General features: G+C 36.7%; 1 protein-coding gene across 4 annotated transcripts in view; it reads left to right on the forward strand.

Annotated features, from left to right (window-relative positions):
* The window catches only part of unc-13-4A (BAI1 associated protein 3), a 70,879-nt gene extending 48,017 nt beyond the window's left edge, over positions 1–22,862 (forward strand). For 3 of the 4 annotated variants that reach the window (XM_066283550.1, XM_066283552.1, XM_066283551.1), the window contains exons 5-20: positions 1,867–2,062; positions 5,998–6,172; positions 6,224–6,367; positions 11,785–11,897; positions 11,955–12,123; positions 12,581–12,777; positions 13,173–13,358; positions 14,125–14,237; positions 14,294–14,502; positions 14,661–14,937; positions 15,458–15,782; positions 15,839–15,936; positions 15,990–16,526; positions 16,821–17,008; positions 17,531–17,712; positions 17,772–22,862. In XM_066283550.1, coding sequence (XP_066139647.1) covers positions 1,867–2,062; positions 5,998–6,172; positions 6,224–6,367; positions 11,785–11,897; positions 11,955–12,123; positions 12,581–12,777; positions 13,173–13,358; positions 14,125–14,237; positions 14,294–14,502; positions 14,661–14,937; positions 15,458–15,782; positions 15,839–15,936; positions 15,990–16,526; positions 16,821–17,008; positions 17,531–17,712; positions 17,772–17,866 — 3,204 coding nt within the window. In that variant the 3' untranslated portion in view covers positions 17,867–22,862. Of the gene's footprint in view, positions 1–1,300; positions 1,639–1,866; positions 2,063–5,997; positions 6,173–6,223; positions 6,368–11,784; positions 11,898–11,954; positions 12,124–12,580; positions 12,778–13,172; positions 13,359–14,124; positions 14,238–14,293; positions 14,503–14,660; positions 14,938–15,457; positions 15,783–15,838; positions 15,937–15,989; positions 16,527–16,820; positions 17,009–17,530; positions 17,713–17,771 lie in introns of those variants that run through there. The other variant, XM_066283553.1, reaches the window with a different exon arrangement.
* Positions 22,863–24,570: the final 1,708 nt, after the last annotated feature.

Below are 24,570 nucleotides of genomic sequence, written 5' to 3' on the forward strand. Positions count from 1 at the left end.
ACATATTATATTAAGAGACTTGGAATCGGCCGATCCATGTTCATTCAAGAACACGAAAAAAAATATAAGCAATTTATTGCTGTGCCCATAGATATTAGCCAACCGATTTCTCTCTTATTTGCATAACATAATAAGTATTTTAAAAATCTTTAAAACTATATGTTACATATAAATTCTACTTCACGAAGGGCTGCGTCATTTACGATTTTTAAGCTGGGTTAGCAGGGAATAAATAGTGGAATGCACACTATAAAGGGACACAAATTTAGATCTCTTGACGGTTAACGTTGATATGTTTTTGAACTAGATCTAGTTTTTCCTACTATTAGAACTACTTAGTGAAGATGCCTTTTAAATAATGAGCATTATATTGCTGCTTATACTTATACTGCCGAACAGTAATCGTCACGGTTAGACATATGAGGTAAGCTCCACGGTACGTTCACCGAGAGTTTATCTGCATATGTTTTATGGATAATCCGTGAGTTATACATAAACATAAATTTTTCTATTTTTTTTACCATTTATGTTGGTTTATACCTTTTTCTGCTGCTATGAATCAGTCTTTATTGATTACAATACTTATTGTTTAACGAATAATTTATTTTTTACTCAAAATCAACGCTGATGCTAGATAGATTAATAGAATTTAAAAAATATCTATTTTTTTATTACGGAATTATTGTTCGCGGCCATCAATTTTTCAATCATTAATTAGCTATTGAGTTACCGATACATGCATTTTCGATTATTCGCTTAATTGGTTTAACGATTGCTAGTTTATTATATCCGCATCGCAATTATCTCAATATCGTTACTTAACAACGATCGCTATCAGCGGGGGGTGAATGTAATACATACAAAATTCCCTGTACGAAACACTTTTCCCGATCCCTATAAGACAATCCAATATATATAAAAAGCAACTTGCACGAAAATCCGCCAACTTGTCCTCGTTATTCTCCAATCATTCCAAAAACGTTACCCAACTTTGATGGACCTGGAAAGTCGCTCCAGGACACCGGGAGCCAACTTTCCCATAAACTTTAAATGGAAAAACTTAAAAGAAAAAAACCTGGAAACGTTGTCCTAGGAAAAACGATCTTTGATAATGCCTGGTTTAAGTTAAAGAGCGGTTTTATCATCCCAGAAACTTTAGTGAAAGCTGATAATGGCAACGTGGTTTTGATTATCCAATTTGGTAATACTTCCGATGCTACCTTACAATCTTTTTCGACGAATAAAAGCGTTGATAGGTATCACTTTAAGCAGCGAACCGCTATACTCGTAGAAAGTTCAGTCCGCCGCGTACCTTTGATCAATTGAGATCAAAGTAGCGCCAATAGAACACGAAAAATTCTATTTGTACTTATAATTTCATTACGCATTTGATTCCCCCGTATCATTCCACAGTGCGATCGCTATTTCCAGCGGGTGTCAATGGAAAAAAGAAATTTTAAAGGAAAGAAATATTTAAACAATATAGTGGCGGATACATTCTTGTTATCTGTTACGCGTTTTATATTAAATCATAACTCTTCAAAAAATTTACATATTACTTTGTGTTTCGAAGTCCTTAAACAACACACGTGGTTGTCTCGAAAATGCAAAGACATCAGTGCAAATCAGCTACTTGCTGTGCATAATATTGTTCTAAAACAGTATGAAAATTCATTACGTAACACCTACAAATAAAAGCTGATATTCCGCTATAGATCACTCTAATGGTATTTGCAATTTACCGGCAAAGGAATAGAAAAAATACCATGTATTTTTTCGTTTTTTGAATTCAATTCGCTCGTTTATCTATTCATTTTTCCAATACAATTACTGTTGTGCTTTATATTACCGAACCTTTACGTTTAGGTGGGTGCTCCTGCGCCTGGTGGCCAATACGCCCATTACAAGGAGGACCTATACCTCTACGGTCAAAGAGCATTCGGCATGCCTCCCGACAGGCACTACAGGATGCTACACGTGGCGGGAGAGGAACAGCCCCCCATAGTTGTCCTCAGCGTCGTGGTCATCGAGGCTGAAGGTTTAGAGGCGAAAGACGCCAACGGTAAGCGAATTATTTGTTTGGGGACAAGGTGGAGGAAAGGTTTTTATTTAGAACCATATACCTAATTGTGTTATCTCTTACGGTTCACTCAAGCGGAAATTGTTCTGTTTCTAAAAGCACTTTCCGCCCGAATTCCCACCCGGGTGAACGCCACTTTCAACTTGGGTGGATGTTAACTGATACCCCAAGCATGCGATAAAGCTTCGGCCTCTTGTATCACTTTACGTCTCACATAGAATGTACTCATAAAATGGCTCTACACAATATTTCGACATGTGCTCTCAAAATTTACCATCTGCAGTGATAGACGTTTTTACGTAAACACAGTTACGAATTCAATAAAAGGGCAGTTAAAATTATCGATAATTTTTGGAAAGTTTGGACAAAGGCAAATTAAGTTGATAAAGAACACTTGTGTGTGCAATACACGAGTGCTTTTTCAGTTTTAGTAGCATGAATGCAAAGTTGCCAAAAATATAGATTCCTTGTCGTTGCACAAATTGCATTTAAGAAGAAAATTTCATTAATCACGTCCTCGGATGCAGTCGAAAAATTTAATTTTTTCCGTTGCTTTTACTAGTTGCCGATAATTTCAACGTTTCTATGGCGATTTGAGAAATTACTGCTGTAATTCGCCAGCGATTGGTTCAGCTTAACAATGCGATGCCAGGAGAACATTGTTGGAATATCAAATTTAATAGATGAGTTAAATTCTCATTAAAATGTGATTGTAAATAAAACAGTAAACACGCCGCAGTGGATAGTATTCATTACCTGCAGTAGCCAGCTAGTTTTTTCTTGTGTAATTTAACATTAAACGCAGTTTCCTTGATTGGTGCGATAACTTTTGTGAAATACATCTGGCCCGCCAATCAATTATTATTATTTACCCGAAGGAGGATTAAAATATTGTGTTGTTCGATAATTAATGTCGTTTTATTCTCATAGATGGCTTAATTTATACATGTCGAGCAATAATGATCTCGTCGCTTATATTATTATATGCCATTTTAAAGGTTATGTTTTAGACTTTTTTCCAACGAAAATTGAACGTGATTAGTAAACAAGAAGTTGTTTCAAATTTAAGTTGAAGATGGACAATCAAAGTGAGCATTATCGACACATTTTATTATTTTACTTTCGAAAGGGCAAAAATGCAGTACAAGCTCAGAAGAAATTGTGTGATGTTTATGGTGAGAACCGCCTTACTGAACGCCAGTGGCGGCGTTGGTTTTCTCGCTTTCGTTCCGGAAATTTTAATGTCCAAGCTGCACCACACACTGGACGCCCAATTACCATTGATAACGAAAAAATAAAGGCCTTAATCGAAGCTAATCGGCGTATGATAACTCGAGAGATAGCAGAAAAGTTGAACATGTCGAATTCAACCGTTTCTCTGCATTTAAAAAAGCTTGGGCACGTTAGCAAATTGGATGTTTGGGTTCCTCACGAATTGAAGGAAATTCACCTCACCCAACGCATTAACATATGGGATTCTTTGCTGAATCGTAACCAAAACGACCCACTTCTAAAAAGAGTCATAACGGGTGATGAAAAATAGATTGTCTACGATAACGTAATCCGAAAACGATCATGGACCAAACAAGATAAACCTGCGCAATTGACGTCCAAAGCCAATATTCATCAAAAGATTTTGCTATCTGCGTGGTGGAACTACAAGGGTATTCTTTATTTTGGACTGCTTCCGAGAAACCAAACTATCGATTCGAATGTTTACTGTTGTCAGCTATCGAAATTGAACGAAGAAATCAAAAGAAAACGTCCTGAACTCGCCAATCGCAAAGGGTACTGTCCCATCATGGTAACGCTAGACCCCGTACGTCTTTAATAACGCGTCAAAAATTATTGGAACTAAATTGAGAGCTGATACCTCATCCACCATATAGTCCCGACTTGGCGCCATCAGATTATTATTTGTTCCGTTCTCTTCAAAATCATTTGAATAGTAAAAATTTCGATTCTGATCCAGCCGTTAAAAATGAGTTAAATCAATTTTTTACTTCTAAAAATCGAGGCTTTTTCGAACGCGGAATTTTCCAACTTGCCGAAAGACGGAAAAAGGTTATCCACCAAGATGGCCACTACATCATTGATTAATATTTAATATTAATATAAGTATATTCACTTTGAAAAAACATAAAAAATACGACATTAATTATCGAACAACCCAATAATTTAACGAATCGGAGAGCACTTGAATTACGGCGGAGAAAGACATACACGAAAATTCGGGCAATAAAAATTGTTTAAATTAGTTTTACGCTGGTCATCAAATATTAACTGCCAAGGGCAACAAGTAGTCCGGAAAACTATCGTGACTCAGTTAAAACGGGGGTGTAAAGCTTTTATTGCTCTTTCCTTGAGGTTATGTTTGGTAAAACTTTTTTAAACATGTTTAGTTTACTGTGGATTTTTCATGCTTGTAAAACAGAAACTCTCTAATCCTTCACCTTTTATTCGAAGCAGGGACAACTCAATCCTTGACTTTTAAATGTAAAGCTGATATTGAGCTAATACAATATCCTTTAATTTCATTATAATTTTAGATGTACATGCACATACGGTTTCTTTCGATGAACCGAGATGATAACAAAATCTTTAATTTTAAAATAAATATCGTATATTTTGTTTTAATTTTTTTGGATTATTCCTAAACCTTGAAGCAAATTTCGCTTGCATTACCTTATAACAAATTTCATTTAGTTCCAAGTAAATGCATTTCGCCTTCCTATCTTTATTTTTATGGTTTTTTATAGTAATTTTTTTAACAACTCAGTGCAAAAATACACGTTTAAACTAAAGAGTCGTCATATTTACGACTGACGACTCTGTAAAAAACACGATATATTCAAACAGGTACACTCAGATACAATTAATCGTTATTAAGAGACCCTGATAGTTCGGATTGAAAACACCAGCAAAATATTCATATTTATTAGATAGGAGTAATTTATTATTGCTTCACAATATATTTTTTCGCTACTGCAGGTGCCAATTGATTCCGCAATGCCTCCTTTCAGTTAATCTGAAACTTCCAAAATCTCCATTTTATTCACGAAATCTCGTATTGTGAGTTATTTACCTTTTACCATAACTACTGCATAAATAAACGTTCCACCTAAGCATTAAATGCTTGAATTGATTATAAACCTCGGCTATGCCTAGATTTACAAATTTTAACTCTGTGCGTTATTTACTCATTAGAAAGTTTACGAATACCTTACGCTAAGTGTGCCCTTACGATAATACCTTACCATAAGCAATTAAATGGTAAACCTTATTTTAGAAGCTCTCTAAATTGTGTTTGCTGGAGCTATCAGCCAAATTGGATCGGATGAAGACAAAACCTGTATCGTTTACTTGATTTCAATTTGAAATTGAAATAGGTATCCTCTTTTCATCGTTAAAATAGCTCTATATGATGGACAGCAAAGTACTCCATTTTCACTGAAATATTTCGTAGATCATTTTTGGAGACTTCAAAGGTTTTAAATAATTCCTTTGGGGAGATATCTCGAAACGTGAAACTCTCCCAGCCTTATTCCGGCAACTTTCAAAATTTTGTCTGACTGTCATATCGTTTCCCAAAACTATCCAAATTTCAAACAATATTTCAGAACTCCTCGCCAGCATCGCTCTAAATATTCGTTCACTTTCTTTAGTAATTAATATCACTCGACGTTCTGCTCGACTTTATATCGTTAAAACGACGAAACATCCTAAAGAGGAATCTTATTTATTTTATCTGCTCAATAATTTTATTCGGTATTCCCAATAGCAAGCAAAAGAGGACAGAAAAATATCGATTTTTCTGGTCTGAATGATATATTATATGGCTTGAATGATATATTATGAACATTCCATTCATCGACGAAGTTTCAATCGGAATTTTTATAATCTTCGTCACATTTCAGGCTTCAGCGACCCTTACTGCATGTTAGGCATCCAGCCGATGGCAGCTCCCAGTTCCCCACAGTCCCTGATCCCCAATCGGACTTTGTCCGACGCTTGTTCTCCATGTGGCCCCGGGGGCAGTATCGGTGACATGAACCACAGTGGAAGCAGCGAGAAACTTAGGAAACATCACAGGTAAAACGACTTAAAGTTCATTGTTCTACATACGTCAAGGGAACGTTTCAGTTTCAAGCTGAGCTTTAAGCGCAAGGAGGGTCGAGTCAGGGAGCACAGGGACAGCCTGGGAGGGGCCCTCCCAGCCAAATTTATTAGGGCGACGTCTGTCAAGCCGCACACTTTAAACCCGAAGTGGAATGAAAAGTTCCGATTGTAAGTAGAACAGAAAGTAAATAGCTTTTTTCGAGTTTTTGTTGTGTGCGTCTATGGGGGTCCTAGGTAAATGTCTTTTTAGCATATAAGATCGAGATTATGTTTAATAAAATAAGATAGAACCTAAATTAAGATTAAAAAGAAAAAAGATTCACACAAAAACGTTTGTAAGGTTCTTTCCCGCTTATTTTATTTAGTACATAAGATCATAAAATAGCCACAAAGCAAGAGCTTTTTCCTAACGGAACACCCTGTAACTGACTCAATAATTGCATTCTCTTCGAAATTCTGAACAAAGATCGGATAATACACATTTAGCCGTTTTCACAATTTCCAATTAATATCGAAATTATTTTTCGCCGTTTACCTACAGCATGTCCACGATAAGGATATCCAGTATGGGGATCTCGTGAGCTAATAATATAAAGCGAGGGCCTTTTGTGCGCTCTGCCCTTTGTTTCGTCGAATTATTGGTGAAGCCCAAAAACTGCCAGGAAAGCTTTCAAGTAAATGAACAAGGGCCTTATCACATTCGTCTCTCTTTAAGGTAATATTTAATCCTTTGGATCGTACATTTGCCCTCTGGTATTTCTCAAAATGCTTAAAATACAACAGCTCGCATACAGCATCGTTTCTTGTGCTACGAAAGCGATAAATCAAATTTGATTATCTCTAGTTTTATATTATTCAAGCTCTATGCTTTCTTTTGCGAATTCTCGGATATATTTGTCCGGACAATTTTCTGAAAACGTTCGTGATAAACAGGGAAATTTTATTAGTTTAAAAATCAATTTGCACGGAACCAGATTTGTAATCGGAACGGGTTAAATATTGAATTACCATTTAAATCTCGCTTAATTCTGGAATTCTAAAGCTGAACAAACTAAAACTAATGCAGATTGGGCTTATTATATAAATAAATACGCCATTTCTCGATTTTTTAGAGATTTACATCTAGACCGACAACCAGCAATTTAGGTCAAATAAATAGGAGTTATTATATTTTCACACGAACATTGATAGCTTTTACTGGCTCATTTATATTTTTCAATCTCCGAAATGGTCATCTGTCTGCCTTGCATAATTAACGAATGAGTGATTTCAGAGCAGAATTTTTCCATATGGGAATCTTATAAATGACCGAGGTAGAAGACCATCAAATCAACAAAATTGTGTAAGTAAAAGACTAACGACACGACCAAAAAATGCTAGATACGATTTGTCATTTTAGAATTATTTAAATAAAACTAAATGTAATGAATTATCAATATTTTACATTGGATGTTAGTGTTGAAGATGATCAAACAAATACTGCAACTTTAAATAATCTTGAAAACTATTTCATCCAATATTTTATCAGACATTTCTTGGAGCTACCATTAACCATTTCATTTACTCGTTGCAACTTGTATATAGAAAAAATATTATATCAACTAAAATTAGTTCTTTTAATCTTCGTTTTCGGAACATTTTTTCCCTAGGTTCTGAAAATAGTTACTGGAAGGTTAACAAGGGTTGTTGTGCGATTGAATCCTTAGTAAAGAGTGAATGTTATTTTAGGTTATACGTTAGTGGGCAATTCCATAGGTCCAACAACTACTACTGGTATGTGGGTATTAATCGCAAACAAAATAAGAGAAAAAATAAATCAAAAAACATATATCGCCATGGTGATCGATGGGAAATTAAATATGGACAGGCATTCCTCGTATATTGTTCGTATTTATCTAGTATTTCCGAACACGTTTTCGATCATAATAACAACATTCTCATATTTGTTTTGTTGCTATTACTAAGGGGTCTTTGCCATTTGTTATTTGGTTGCTTTTTAATTTTAACTGATAAATAATAATTTACTATAAAAATTATTCAGATATTTTGAAGTGAATTTAAATAAACCTAACTCACGATGTCTGGTAGAATTGAATACGTTTATACATCAAAATCATATTTTCGAAGTGAAATTATAAGGATACATGGATTCATGCGAAGTGTTGCGAAGCGTCCAGTGGTACTGCACGCATGACATACACTGACTTTCAAAAAACCGCAACACCAAGAACACATCGTACACGTTTGAAATTCTGACATTACGTTGGGTCGGGTAATGGAGAAAAACGATCAAAATATCAAAAGAAAATTATTGTGAATAAGTGAAAAAATTTAATAATAATTTAATAATGGGTGGTATCTCCTCTTAAATTAATACATTCCTGTAAGCGACGTGGCATGCTTAAAATTAAATTGTCAATATCTTCCTGTGGTATTGTATCCCAGGCAATCTGCACCTACTCGCGGAATTCATCTATGGTCTCTGAAGGGCGAGCTAAACGTTGAAGTCTCCGACCCATTATATCCCATACATGCTCTATTGGGGACAAATCTGGAGACCGAGCTGGCCAAGGCAAAGTATCCAAATTTTCAACTTCCAAATACCTCAAAGTATCGTTGGTTACATGTGGTCGCGCATTATCCTGTTGAAATGTGCTTCCAGGGTGGTCGTGAGTGTATGGTACAAGAACCGGTTCTAAGACACTATTAATGTACCTCTGAGCATTTAATCTATCATAAATGAAATCAAGAGACCGACTACCATACCGGATGGCACCCCAAACCATGACACCTGGTGTTAAACCAGACTGACGCCTTTCCAAAAAGTCCAAATTTAATCGCTCTCCTCTGCGCCTTCTAACACGTAACCGTCCATCAGATCGCCATAACCAAAATCGGCTCTCATCACTGAACAGGATTCTTCTCCATTCATCCACCCATTGCACTCTCAGATGACACCACTCCAGTCGGGCCACCCTGTGGTTTCGTGATAATGGAAGCCGACGCATAGGACTATATGACTTTAGTCCAAAACTTCGAATTCTGCGATACATCGTACTAAGGGAAACCTTTCGATTTAGGGTGGCTACCCAGTTAGCACCAAGAGACGGAATTGTTTCAAACGGGGCGCCTGTCGCTGAACGACGAAGTCGTCGGTCTTCGCGTCGGTTCGTCATTCTTGGACGGCCACTATCACGATGACGATTTACTGACCCTTCGTTAGACCAATCTCTACAAGCTCTTAGCACTGTTGATGCGTTTCGATCCAATTCACGTGCAATTTCGCGGAATGGTAAACCTGCCTCGTGCATACCAACAATTCTTCCCCTTTCAAAGGGAGGTAACTGCATTTTGGCGTACACAAGGCATTTTGCACTACCACACATTTAATATGGTACTAACAATAATACCTTTATCGCTATTCGCCTCTAAAAAAATTTGCAAAAAGAACGATCGTCACAGATAAAAAAGTCAAGAAAAACTTCATATCGCATTAACATACGAACTTGAAATTTTTATAATTTTTTTCTCTTTACAAGTCTAAAATCATACCAAAATTTCAAATACGCACAATGCGTTCTTCTTGGTGTTGCGATTTTTTTGAAAGTCAGTGTATAATGTAGCGCAGACTTAAAATTTGCGTTGGAGGCTGTAACTTCCTCTTTGCTACTGAAATTATTGTCGGGTTTGAAAATCTCCATTATCAATCTGATTAGTCCAGGATACCGACACACCGACCGGAACCTTAGTAATAGATCAAACCATCATCTTATCTAAAATAATGGTCGTCACATAAATCCTATCTGAACGAACGAAAAAGATCTGTGAAATATCTGGAATGGAAAGGGAATTTGAATACTTAGGAAAGGGCACTGATTGGACCAGATATAACAAAGAAGAGTTGAATAAAGGATTCGCTCAAGAAGCAGTGAAGGTCGTCAACGAGAAAAAGACACTGAGGAAGAAAAACGAAATTGGATTTGTTTACTTAGTTACAGCTAGAATCGGTGGGGTAGGTACTAAAAAGACGCTATACTAACACCGTTTCTAAACGTCGAATTTTCGTTTTTAGGTACGCAATATTTTTTAATAAATATTACTACAAATCCACGATAAATGCGTGTATTAATTGCTTATGAATACGGTAAATATTTATTTTTTAATTTTAACAATACGCCATTAATCACACAAGTAAGATATTCCTCTGGAGATATTATGTTATTACTATTGTTACCTACACGATGTGTGCACCTGCAATTACATATCGTGTCGAGGTCTCCGTGCGATGTAACTAAAAGATAAAGGATTCTATAAATAGAATCAGCTAGACCGACATCAACTGAAGGAAAAAGCTTTGTTTTCTTATTTTTAGCTAATGGTCCGACTGGCCGGGAGTTAACACCTGACTTGAAAGCAACTCCGCGAGAACTCTCAGGAATTATTTTTCGGGTTACTGAATTTGTATGCTGATAATTCATTGTTTTTTGATGCGAAATAATTTCATGCATTTAAGTATTTTTTACGTTCGACTCAAAAAAGCTTTCCGTTGAGAGCATCTTCCATTTTCAAATTTACAAAAACAAGGACAGGACGGACATCTGGTGCTGGTGGGATTTATTCCTGCCGATTTTTGCCTGCGTTTAGTTCACTCGCGGTGAATGGAACTGACGATACCTAAGAGGGCCGAAACCGACATTCGAGGCGTACAAGTTTATGAAAACAAAAGTTTAAATGCGGCATAATGCAGTCCTGCTGTTCACTTTCGAAAATTTAATCAAGATGCCCCAAAAGGGCCGCGTCAGATGGCGCCGCTAAAACTTTTTCCCTCGCACCCAACATGTCAGTTGTTGACATTGCCCATTTCTCCCGGGGTTTAATTGTCGAACGGGAGTATTGAATGCGGATAAATTGTCCAATAAGTATATTATTTAAACTTTAAAATAGATTTACAACATGGAACAATGGAAGAAATATGATTAAAACTATAAATTTCAAATGTTCGATCTTCTCAGAAATTTTCAGTGAAGAAGTGGGCTTTTCTTGTGCGGAATTAGCCATCGCGCGAAGAAGTGTAATCGGCAAATAGAATTCTCAAATAATTTAAAACCATGGTGCACCTCCAGTTCGAGGTCCTGGATAATTAGACGGTAAAAGAAATGCAGGGAAATTTGAATGAACGACATGAAAATCAAACCGCTTCATTGATGATGAGAATCAGTGTTTGACTTGACTCGAAAACTTCTTACAAACAGGCACCTACATGAGCCCTAACCAAATCAGGTAACTTTTAATGAGTGGCTCTCCATTGCACCTGTTCCAATTTCCAACTAATCCCCCTGGAATTGGCTGAAATGAAGCAACACAGACGAACTCGTTTTAAAGTTATGCATACACCACTACAGCAGATAATTTTAGCACGTAGACGGGTCCAAACCACGAGTTCTTATTGCTCCCAGAGGTACGTGAGGTTACTTACAAGAAGTACGCGAGCCTGAAAGGTCTTGAACACCCTCGTAATAGCAAATTCATTCGACATTCCCCTTGGACCGGTTAAGTTAAATATTCTTTCTTTTCTCGTCCCGAAGCGATATCGATGACACAAACAGCGACTCCCTACACTTAGATATTTGGGACCACGATGACGAAAGCTCAGTCTTAGAGGCCGTTAGTAAACTCAACGAAATTAGAGGAGTTAGAGGTGAATTTCTTATGTGCTTTAGGAATAAAGAACATGGACGCCCTGTTTTTTACTTAGGCCTAGGAAGGTTTTTCAAGCAGGTCTGCCAATCAGCTAGACAAAGTTCCCAGGACGACTTTCTCGGTTGTGTGACCATACCGCTCTCCGACATTCCGTCCACAGGGCTGGAGGGGTGGTTCAAGCTGGACGCCCGGTCTCAAAGAAGCTCCGTGCAAGGCCGGATTAGGTAAGTCGATTTCAAAATTAACTCACTTCCCGGTTAAAATGTTAATTGTCCAAAAGTCTCTCTGCTTAAATTTTAATTAACATTCCCAACTTTTGAGCGGTTTAACGGAAAAAATGACTCCACTGCCATAACTAAAAACCCAATAAAATGAACAATTAGTTCAAAAAATTAATTAAGCGATATGTACTTTAGTTGTTAATTTAAAATGCTCCTTCAGTCAATTAAATAAAATTAAATTGTTGCTTTTCCCGCTTTCAACAGTCGCTGCTCGGTCAAGTGTTGAAGAATGTAGAGGAGGTTCTGCTTAAAAACGACTTTTCGCTGGAAGAATGTTAAAAATACACACTTTATCAATTATCAGGTTGAGGCTTAGCATATCCAAAACGGTTAGAACTAGTTACAGGGATAAATTATAAGAGATTTTTAAAATTTAATGTTACAAATAACAATTTTATAGGCTTAAAATGTGGTTGTCCACGCGTGAAAATCGCGGAAACGCTGACAACGACAACTGGACAGAACTTACGCAACACGAAAGTTTATATGAAACTTTCGTTGATTACGAATTGCGTAATTGGGGACGCGAATCGTGGACATGGAGCGGTGATTTGCCCGGACCGGCTCTGACTATCTTGCATCAACATGCCGTTCAAGGTAAATTTTCACACACTTACCTCTTGGAAAACAGTGAAGAGCTTCGAAATCTGAAAAAAAACAAATTGTTTAAAAATTTACCCATATTTCCATATTTAAAATGTCAAAAAAATGTTAATTTCACCATTTCATACAATGACCCCCTAATTCCAGCGTAGGAAAGACCCTTTCGCGGCCCCAAAACTGTTTTCGTTAACCATCTTAAAGCACACTTCTAAAAAAATCGCCCGATTACTATTAAATCACCACCCACAAATTCTCTTAACGTGAATAAAACGCACCCGATAATACTCAAAATTGCTTTCAATCTCGATGAAGATTTAACTTAAGCCCTTTCGAATAGAGCGTAAAGGGCCTCGAGCAGGATTTCGGGTGCTTAACTAAACAATTTTCAGGTGACCTGACCGAGCTACAGACCGCCCTGGCTCGCTTTGTGGCGGCTTCCAGGATTTACCTAAAGAGCCCTTTAGACCCTCGCTGGATCCTACAATTGTTCACGGAAATCGAGGATTCGTGGCACAACTTCACCCTCACCAGGGAAGAGGAAATGTGGCTGGCAGAAAAGTTTAACGCAATGCAAGGTAATCTAACCATGTAGCCAAATTAACCGTTTTAAAAACAAGACGTTAATGAAACATCGCGAGTAATGCTATTATAAAAGTGCTTTACGACTGGGTGTTTCGTTATGAAATATCTCACCTAAATTGAAATTTTCGAAAGATTTATTTAATGAGTCAAATATTTCATATAATAAATGTTTCAGTTGATATTGGAGAGAAACTGAACTATTTAAAAAATCGAGATTAGAGCAACCATAAAAATGTTTTAAATTCAGCGACAACATAGCGCATAACTTTCCCCTGATGTAACTGATGTACTGGCTCTTACAATTACGATAACTACACGTTTCACATATGAATCCCAAACTTACTTAAATTTAACGTAACGCATAACGCAAGGGAAATTTTTATAGTACGTGAAGAGTACCACACAAACATTTTCTAGGTTCACGTTTACGTATTCTGGTTGGCTTCAAAATTGCCAACAGCACTTTACCCCTAAAAGCAGCATCTTTCTAGAGTACACAAGAACGGGACAGTTTCTAAATGTTACACTACTAATGGGGGCGAAACAATGTCTTGCCTCTGTTAGGGACAAGATACACTTTCAGTGCTAATGCAGGCACAAACGTCAGATAAATCTCTTTGGGGCGAAAGGTGATGATAAGGGACGATTTTTCACGCAGTTTAAGACGAAAAAGGGTCTGAGAGACATTCGTGGGATCCAGTTAATAATTAATGTTTGAGTCAAAACACTCCCCACCAGAAATTCTTTCGTTTTCTGCAGAGAGGTGGCTGCAGCAATTACGTCACCACAGGCAACTCTTCCCCGCCCTTCATCCAGCTTCCCTCTCCAGGTTGGAGTATCTCCTGCGGTGCTTGGCCTATATGTCCAATATGGTAAGAGCAGCGCTCGGTCATTTCTGGGAAATGCAAATAATAAACATTCCGTTCAGAAATCGTTCTGGAAGTGCTGTCCCTTCAATAAAGAGATCAGGGGTGAAATAGTAGCGACGCTGCGTAGAGGCACCCCCGAGTGGTTCAACAGCTTAAAGAATATAATCATGAACCCTGAAGAGTATGACACCTCGTTTGTGGACTTTTGTTCAGAGGTTTATGTGCAGCTAGGACACGGACTCAATCATTACCATCCCTTATTCGAGGGGTAAGTAAATACCGAAAAGACATTTCCTCACAAGATTAAAATCCAAAAGCTTATAAATACCAAAACTGTAGGCGGAAAAACTAGAATCGCTTAATTATTTTTCCAAAATACTCTTGTCTATTCGAATTTACAGGCACGAAACGTTCTTTTCTTTTTAGAACTAATGGAATCCCGTACTTCAGCGTAGTTTACAAACAAATCGATAAACTAATGGCAGATGAGGTAATCAACTTCCTCAATCAAAACGAGCACCCTGATGCGGCCTACAGTAGACTGATCTTTTCAATTTACATGGAAGTCAAAGATTTGGCGACTTTCAGTCAGAATCTTCCCTCGGGTGGCGACCACAAACTGCTGCTGGTACGGTGTCACGAGTGGTTCGAGCCCTCGGTCAGTCACTGGTTAACCGTTTGTAAGGGAAAAGCGTTACAAAGGGTAAGTCCGTTAATCAAATTAAGTGGCATCTTCCAAGTATCCAGGGGATTCAAACTTAATGACTTGTTATTTGTGGCGGAAGTTGTGGAATTAACCACTGAACAATATGCTTGAGAGTAAACCAATTCAGAGTGATTTCGGAGATACACGGAAAAAAACGAAAACTGGCAAACCAGTTTAATTTTTCAAATCGAACTTCTAATATCTGTTTTTGAGATATTTCAAAAAATATCGACTGTTCGTCTTTTTCGAATGCACTTCAGTATTTTGATTATAATGAATCCAACGACCATATCTCTATCAATCTCTACGTTAATCTGGGCAAAATCCACGATCTTTAAGGTCACCTCATATAATTTTTGTCACATGTGATCGGAACCTTTTCGTAGGATTATTAGATGCCTACTGAATAAAATTATGCTTCAGCTATATGGTGAACATACCCCGAATCATGTCAACTCATTTAGGTCAATTCCACTTGATTTCCGTTCCTCGGTAACTAAACTCTGATGTCAATTAGGTTCGAACATCAATTGATTTACAAAAGCCATGCGAAGGAGATAAACTAGTGAAACACAGTTCCTCAGCAGTGGATGTGGTCGCCATGTTCTGCCAGCTGAGGGACTTTTGGAGGTTGCTGCAATGGCCTAAGGCCCATTCCGTGTGCCTGTTGTCTCAGCTCCTGGACTGCATCTGCTCAGCAGCTCTGCTTTACGCTGACATCACATATCAAAGCCTAATGGAGACTGGTTACTTCGACAGACTGGGACCCTTTAGAGTCTGTGACGAGATGTGTATTGCGGCCAATAATTTAGAATACGTGTATAAATTTGTATCTTTACTAGGTAGGTTGTCCATCGATATTTTCATTATTTTTTATTACTGAAGCTATTTGCTACAGAAAATTACTTCGATTTTGTAACGTTAGAGAGCCTAGCCTCGGAACTGCATTTCACAACACTGACCAATCAATTAGATAGCACTTTAAGCCAGTTTCAAGTGAGTTGCTCCTCTATCGTTAATATTTTCCATTCAAAACGCGACCATTTTAGGTTCGAATAATGGACATTTTGAAGCGGGTGGGTCCGCAAATGCAAGAGGCCCTCAGGAAAGCCATGTTTCACGTGGCCTGGTCCCCCGACACATTACCCACGCAGCAAGCAGTAGATCCACTGTTTGACTATTTACATACCCACCTAAAGGCCCTGAACGTATTTCTACTGCCTCAAAATTTCCAAAAAGTGCTTTGCGAGATATGGGAGTATACCTTAGCAGAGCTGAGCCATCAAATGGACGGCGGAGCTACTAACGAGGATCTTCCCGCCATGTTCCACGAACGGTTACACTCAGCTTTGGAGCTGATGGTAGACTTTTTCCATGCCGAGGGTCAAGGTTTGACCACGGAACAGTTACATTCGCTAGCTTTCAGTCAAATCGAGCAGAGGTTACAATATCATCGGACCGACACCGAAAAGCTTGTAGAGATGTTCTATGGCCAACGGTTGCAGGAACAGTACAACATCACTGCGAGTCCTTATGGAAACTTAGCTGTTAGGGCCTATTTCAATCACGACTCTTTGTGTGTGGAGGTGAGTTAAATGTAAATCGATTTATGTGAGTATCAAATAGAACTGACGAATGCAAAAACATGTGGACGAACAATAAAAAACGGACACTCTCCAAATGCACATGTGCGGTATGAATGATGCTACGTTCCATCTTTTTTGCTGTGATAAGTTTTAAGATCAATATCAAACAGGTGTGAAGGTTTTTATTTTAAACAAAATCAGACAGAACTCGGAACAGAAGTATTATTATGTTAGTGTAAAGAACTGCGAACTCTGCGCTAAATATCTAGACTAAACAATGATATTTTTTCACAGGTATTGCACGCTCGTGACATTATCCCTTTGGACCCCAATGGTTTCAGTGATCCCTTCGTCATTATCGAACTTCTCCCAAAGCGAATTTTTCCCCACTGCAACGAACAGCAGACCAACGTGCACAAAAAGACGTTGCATCCAATTTTCGACGAATGTTTCGAATTTAGCGTCACCTTGGAGCAATGCAGGTTGGTACTAATGGATAAATTTTATGCAAAATTTATTGGATGTTGCGAAAATAGTTTTTTATAGATTAAATGAGAAGGCACATGGTGAAACAAATAAATTCAATTTTAGGAAAAAGAATTGGTGTTGCGATGCTGCTCATCGACCAAACCTTTTACTAGAATAATATTTTTTTAGAACTTTGAAGTTCAATAAATTCTTAACAAATTTTGTGTAACAAGTTTTTGAGCAATGTCTGATTTTAATTGGCATAAACTGAATCCTGTTGTCAATGTTGTCAACGATATAGTAAGGTTAGATTTCCAACACCTGTCAACTAAAATTTGACATTCCTCCTTTTTTAATATGAACCAAATGTCAAGATGAATGGCTACTACTCTTCGTTAATTATACAGGGTCAAAACGACTGATTATCATCGTTCTGTTTGATTTTTGTTGTTGTGAGCGCATCGAGTTTGAATGACCATGTAAACGTCCAACTTGTCTTAGATTGGTACTCAACTTGGGCTCCACCCCATTTTTAGGGCTCCTGGGGCAATGATAGCATTCACGGTCATGGATCACGATGTGCTCACAGCGAACGACTTTGCAGGGGAGGCCTTCCTACCCCTGGGCACCATATCTGGGGTGGCCGAGAACTCTTCGGCTGATAATTTCCATGGTTTGAAACCCATGGATCTGGTACTTATGCAGCAACATTACAAAAGTATACGCATTAAAGGTACGAGTCAAGGGGGAATTTTTACTTGCGTGTTAATGTTTCAGATCACCCGATTCTTCAGATATTGGAGTCTCGGACAAATGACCGCATGGCGGTGGAATTTGTGAAAAAACAGAGGCAACGGATAGCCGTTAAGTAAAGTAAGGAATATTAATTAGGGATTTATTTTTATGGAGATTTAAATACATTTGCGGGGTGGTCATTTCGATGAGATTCGGGTTTTTCGCTGAATTTGACAACGAAGCGTATAGAAAAAAAGAATCTTAAATCTTGCTTCAAAGAGACTTTGGCTTGTTGTAAAGAAGTTCATAATCATTTTTCTAACTTTTGTTTTGAATTTACTATATCATGCATTTCATCGCACTTTTATCAACTAAGTTCCACACGAATCGTTGAAATTTACATTGTCACATCAACCTTTTTGGGCTTGTCGTTAATAAAAACCCGAAACGCAAATCTTTAGTTTTCTTTTCTAGACCGAATCTGCATACGGTTAATTCTCTTTTCCGATCTTTCAATTCTAACTCCTTACGTCGACTTGAACATTTTCTACTTCGTACCTAAACTTCTTAATTTTTTCAAGACAATACATAAAAGAGTAAATTTAAATATTTTTTATGACTGTTACACCGTGGGGAACGACTAAAAAAATTCTGCATTAGTGCAGATTTTCTGCTCAATTCTCTGACGCAGGTGCCTTATCCCAGTTAGGGTTTCTTCCTCCTTTGAGACTTCTATTCGATATAGATTTACATTAATGGAATGAATAGCACAGGTTATATTAAATCTATTAACTCTTATTCCAATACAAACTGATTTATCTCTCTCTTAATCCATTTTTCAGTGTTGGTGCCTTTTTTTTAAGTACATGTGTCCTCTTAAATTTGATGACTTGTCGCTCTAACACTTCTGGTGACCTGCGTTAAAAAGTGTAAATGCAGTGACCGGGGCATTTGCTATTTTTGATAATTCCATTTACTTACCAGTTATTTATACATCAAAAGAACCCTTGATCCTGGACAATATAATGCCTATCAAAAGAAAAAATTTTAAATTTGAAAAAAAAATGGCAATTTTACTAATCAAAATCAATGACTAAAGGAGTTTCATTTCGTAACTAGTTATATAAGCAAAGCAGATACCATTACTTCAGATCTCAGTTGTTGTGTACCTTACATTTCTTTTGTTTGCTATTTTTTGTTTAAAATTTAATATTTTTAATAGGTGTTTCGCTTAATAATATCATTTTTTCTAAGAGATTTTGTTCCTGATCCGTTTGTTGATATAAACTAATAATATCGATAGCGTCTTGAAAGGTAAATATGCCGCGTTCAAAGCCGGTTCGCGATTGATTGCCACTATGCAATAAACATAGTTTTCATAGCTTTGAATATGGCAACTTTCATACCAGGGAAAGACCTTTTGCGGGAAAATTTAATAACCATTTTTCATTAAAAAAAAACAGCTGCCGAAGTGATAGATTGTTACTTGAACCGTATGATAGATATTCTTTATCCCAAAAAAAATTGTGAACGATGATTTAACCGTTTTAAAAGTGGTGATTTTCATATAAGGAAAAAGGAACGACCAGAACAGCCTTAGAAATTTGAAAATGCAAATTTGCAAAAATTATTGAACCAAGACCCCACTTAAACGTTGAAATAATTGGCTGAAATCTTAAATGGCGCCCAATCCACCATTTCCGAACGTCTACAGGCATTGGGAAAAATTCAGAAGGAAGGCAAGTGGGTATCATATAAATTAAACGAAAGAGACATCGAGAGGCGAAAAACCATTTGTGAAGTTTTGCTTGCCAGGCAGAAACGAAAGGGTTTTTTACATTGAGTTGTCACAGGTGATGAGAAATGGATTTATTTCGACGACACAAAATGCAAAAAATCATGAGTAAATCCACGCCGACCATCAGCATCACCACTAGCCTTACTGTGTACTTGGTGAGGTAATAGGGGATTTGTGTTTTACGAATTGTTGGATCCTGGCGAAACGATTACCAACGACCGATAATGAAAACAATTGATAAAATTAAATCGGGCATTGAAGGAAAAAAGATCAAAATATGCCCCGAAACACTATAGCGTTATTTTTCAACAGGAAAATGCTCAGCTTCGCGTAGAAAAATCGCCGAAAAACAATTTGGAAAACGTTAAATGGGACGTTCTACCCACCCTCGGTACTACCCGGATTTAGCCCCTTCGGACTGCCATTTATCCCGATGAATGCAACACGCCCTTTCAGAACCACACTCTCATTCCTACGAAGAAATAAAAATTTGGCTTCATGATTGGTTGACCTCAAAAAGCAAAAAATTCTTCCGGCACGGTATCCATTCTTCGACGGAAAAATGGGAAAAAGTGGTTGCTAACGATGGCCAATATTTTAATATTAACGTAATTGAATTTGTTATAGAAATGAACGGTAATATTTTGAAAAAAAATCGGCATTATTAACCAAAACACCTATTGACATTATCCCCTGGCGTCGTTTTTGAGTTAAAACTGATCTCCTGAAAACATGCAACTATCACCTATAATAAGTGTCAAACATTTATATTTTTCACTCGTCTACCTGCCAACTTATACCCATTTTAAGGTTGTAAATATTAAATGATTTATTATGTTAAAAATGGGTCGTAAAAATAAAAAATAACCTCTTATTCCATCGAATATTGAACCACCCTGTACACACGTGAGGCGCAACAGCCCAGAAGTGTTTTGTAAAGGCAAGTGTGCAAAAAATAGTTTTTGTACTCCCTTCCTTAAAGTTCTTACCCTCTATTTTTTCTACAAAAACGAGTATGTCACATTTGACAAGTAACAATCTTGACCTCTAATTAGATCAATCGTTCTTCTGGATGCACTGACTGTTCTTATTGTAAATATGTTTTTATATAACCCATTCCTATATTAAAATAAGCTCAGTTTTCACGAAGGGCTCACGGGAGTGTGTTACTTTTGCACAACAGCTGTGTGACTAATATTATATAATGTTTAGAAATATATTTTATGAACGATTGTTTATTAGATTTACGTAATTCTATAGCTATTGTTATCAGTTGCAGAAGTTTAGAACCATTAGTGCATGAAGAGTTTTATACGTTACGAAACGCTTATTGTATTGTAATGACTACTGTTATTGAGAAATATGTGCGCATTCAGAAATACAATTTGACAATCTCTATGCATTGCATTATCGCCCATTTTTTCCTACTTAAAAATGCGTTAAATCCCAAACTTCGAACAAGCTAGTGCTTACATACCATATTTTAACCAGCTCAACATTCGCTGATACAATAGATAAATGGACATTGTTCGAATCCATTATAGATACAAAAATCCGACTGAAACACTGCTGTTATTTATCTAAAAAAATCAATCTGGTATAGAGGCTAATTTTAAATGATTGTAAATATTGTTTTTTAATCGCTCTACGTTACTAGTTTTGATGTGATAATGTGACTAGAAAATGGATTTTTATGTTTATAGAACGTTCGCTGATGTTAACATGGTTAAAAGGTCGGCATTCATATGTCATAGAAAGACCAGAGCTTCCGGCATAAATAGAACGCAATTTGCGGATTTCTCTGCGTGAAACAGTGTCGTGCAGAGAGCAATTTGGCCGGGTTAAATTTAAACAAACCAGTATTTTCTTTAAAATTGAACTACGCCACCGACTTTGATCTGGCTAGAAATTCGGCATTTATATCTTTGGAATGTCGCAGACTCTTCTGTAAGCTGAAATCCATTCTCGTATATCCCTAAAAAAATTAGAGTCGTATAGAGGGCAGTTTGTCAGGATTAAATTTAGATGAAGATTCATTTATTTGATGTATTTAGTTTAATAATCGATTTATGTGGTTGATCTAGGCCACTGATTTTAGTGCGATGAAGCAAAATAAGAATTTTCCTGCGTTCAAATTGGTTCGGGTTAGCACGTACTTCTTAGATTTAATATATGCATAACATCAATCCCTTAAATAGGTGGAAAGTGGAGCTTATTTTTCATTATAATAAAATTTTGAGTTTTCAAAGGTAGACCGTATTGGCTGTGTATATGCCGTTCCAATTTGTTAAAAATCGGCGGTCATTGCTGTACATGGTTCAGCTCTTGATGCCTACTAAAAGTTTACGTTTGTTTCGAACCTTGTTATTTATACAGGAGCAAAATCATTGATTTTCATTTCGCCGCCTAAAGTTGGAACAGTATATAATAATAAATATGTGTCGTATGTTAGTTGTTCGTTAAATAACAATGAAAGAGCTACTGAAATTGGTAATATGCCTTGAAAATAGAGCACGTCCCTGATTTAAAGGTAAGCAGTACTTCGATCAACTTACTTTGTCGAATTTCGATTTTGAGATATTAATTGTATGCAATGTACCTTGAACTGGTTACTGTACTGGATGTTCCAAACATATCGAGGCCTCTGATCAACTCTTTGCCATACCTCAAAAATGAGTCAATATAAACAGAAATCAAACGAAGGCTTCCAAACGCGCATATCCGTCAAAAAAACTTTCTGCAAAATATACAGGGTGTTAATTTACAATCAGCTATACAGTCAAAGCGACTCTTTTTAAAAATATTCTATATCTACATACAGTTTACAGCTTGTAGGTTACGTTAAGAATTTGACCCATATTTTGTATTCAAAAATTGAGCTAAATTGCGCCAGTAACATATCAAGCCATCACACGATGAGGTTGACGGAAGGTGATTTTCTAGGCCGCAATGAGTCGAATCAAATAATGGAGGAAACTTGATCCCTTGAGGCCCAAATTATTAATGTGCTGTTAACTTTAGCATCAAGCTGGTTTCCATAAAAATCACGAATCTGACCAATACCTATGCTCTATTTCAGCGTTTTCTTGGAAATAAACCTGCATTTGAAGTTAACACTACATCGGAGTAAATTTCGCCCTAATGCGCTTATAAACCTGTTCACTTTCCATACTCGATGTCAATTGAAATAGAATAATGTGTCATAAAATAAATATTATTATACTTGTCTGTGTAAATTAAATTACCGATGGTTATGATTTACTTATACGTAAATGTGATATCATAATATCCAGATCTAACTTGTCTTTGTCCTAATAAAACTATCATAAAGGAAATAGCTTGTTTCTCTGCCTCTGCCAAAATTTAATGTCCCATAGTAGAAGAGTACTCTATAAGACATATAGCAACTTCTAGGTTGTCTTTTGGAGTCACTTGGTGGAAGCCTCACAACTAAAAACATATTTGGACTATCTCTCCAGTTTTGAGTCGCTTTGCCTGGGTTTTCCTAATGAGGAGTGAAGTGGGTAATCTAAACACGTAACAATAAATAATAGCTCTAAAGATGATATAATTCACAGATTTTCATATAACATGAAAATATAGAACTTCATCATACAAATGGCCATACAAGTATCACTTTTTAAAAACATTGACTCAGGTGCTATAAATTGATTTTTTTGAATATAAAATTTTGCATACTCGAGCAACTTCTTGATATCTCCTCCCATATACAGGGTGAATCTTAAGTAATGGGACACAGAGCAACGATGGATTTATGACATAAAAATAATGCAATATAGCTAAATTTATGTTATACCAAAAGTTAATAATAACTGAGATACAGGGTGCCAAAGTTGAAAAGTGAAATCAAATTTTCTTTAATATCTCTGGAACAGTTCGGGCTAATTTCACGAAATTTCTTATATAGGGGTTTTAAAGATGATAAATTCAAATTTATCGACGATTTCGGTGTATCTTCTAAAGGGTGCCACAATCGACAATTAGGAGTCATTTAAACCATTTAAACTTTTGTGCCACGGTGTATGTCATTTTGGACTCATAAAACTAGTTCCCCTATCTTTTCTAGTTAAAAAAGTTATACCTTATTGGGGTCGCTAAGAGCAACGATTTTCGAGAAATTCAATTAAATAACTTAAATTCCCATTTTTTCTACTTGTTGACATTTAACAACAAAATTTTTTTGGTGTGTTTACCACTTATCTATATTACAATAAAAATGAGACAAAAAACACTATTATATAAAAAATAATCAATTGTGTATTAAAAAAATCCAACAATATTTTTTTGTTTATTTACCTTCAATTCATTTAAGCTAAACTAGCGTCTAAAGAATGTCTAGAGAAAAGCTTTCATATCTGTATCAACAGACTGCGTTGGAGTCTCCACAGCTAAGATCTATGTCGTAACACCTGCATTTTATTGCAAAAGGTTTCCAAATTTGAGCCGAGAGCACCATAAGTAAGCCCAACAGAGCCTAAAGCCACTATATGGCTTTAGATTTTTGAGCCCCTTAGGTGGTCCACAGTCAAACAATGGGGTATTTTATATATCATGAAAAAATAATATAACTATCAGCGCCATCTCTTACGAACTGATAGTACTACACGCAGAGTTTTTGTAAAGACACTTTTTGTGGAGTTGTAACATTGAGTTAAATACATATTGAATAGTAATAATTACTTACATACTATGGATCTTCACAGAGGATGCTGCAAATGTGTTTTTAAGGCTCCTGTGAGAACTAAATTCAGCGAAAATAAACCGACACATTTCACGTAAAATGACGAGCCGCCAAGGTGAGATATGGCCGAATGTTTTGCTTTAACGTTAAAAGTAGACGAATAAACAACTCTCGCACTAAAAACCGCATTTTTCAAGCAAAGAAATGCGTTTTAAATTAATAAAATTAAAAGGATCACGCACGACGCCAATTAAATTTCACCGAAACTGACAAATGACAAATCTAAAAAATTGTTTTAAAAAGTGCTACAGATAGAGATAAAAAATTACTTCTCATAACTA

This window comes from Euwallacea fornicatus, chromosome 7 (genome assembly GCF_040115645.1).
Source record: "Euwallacea fornicatus isolate EFF26 chromosome 7, ASM4011564v1, whole genome shotgun sequence".
Lineage (NCBI taxonomy): Eukaryota > Metazoa > Arthropoda > Insecta > Coleoptera > Curculionidae > Euwallacea > Euwallacea fornicatus.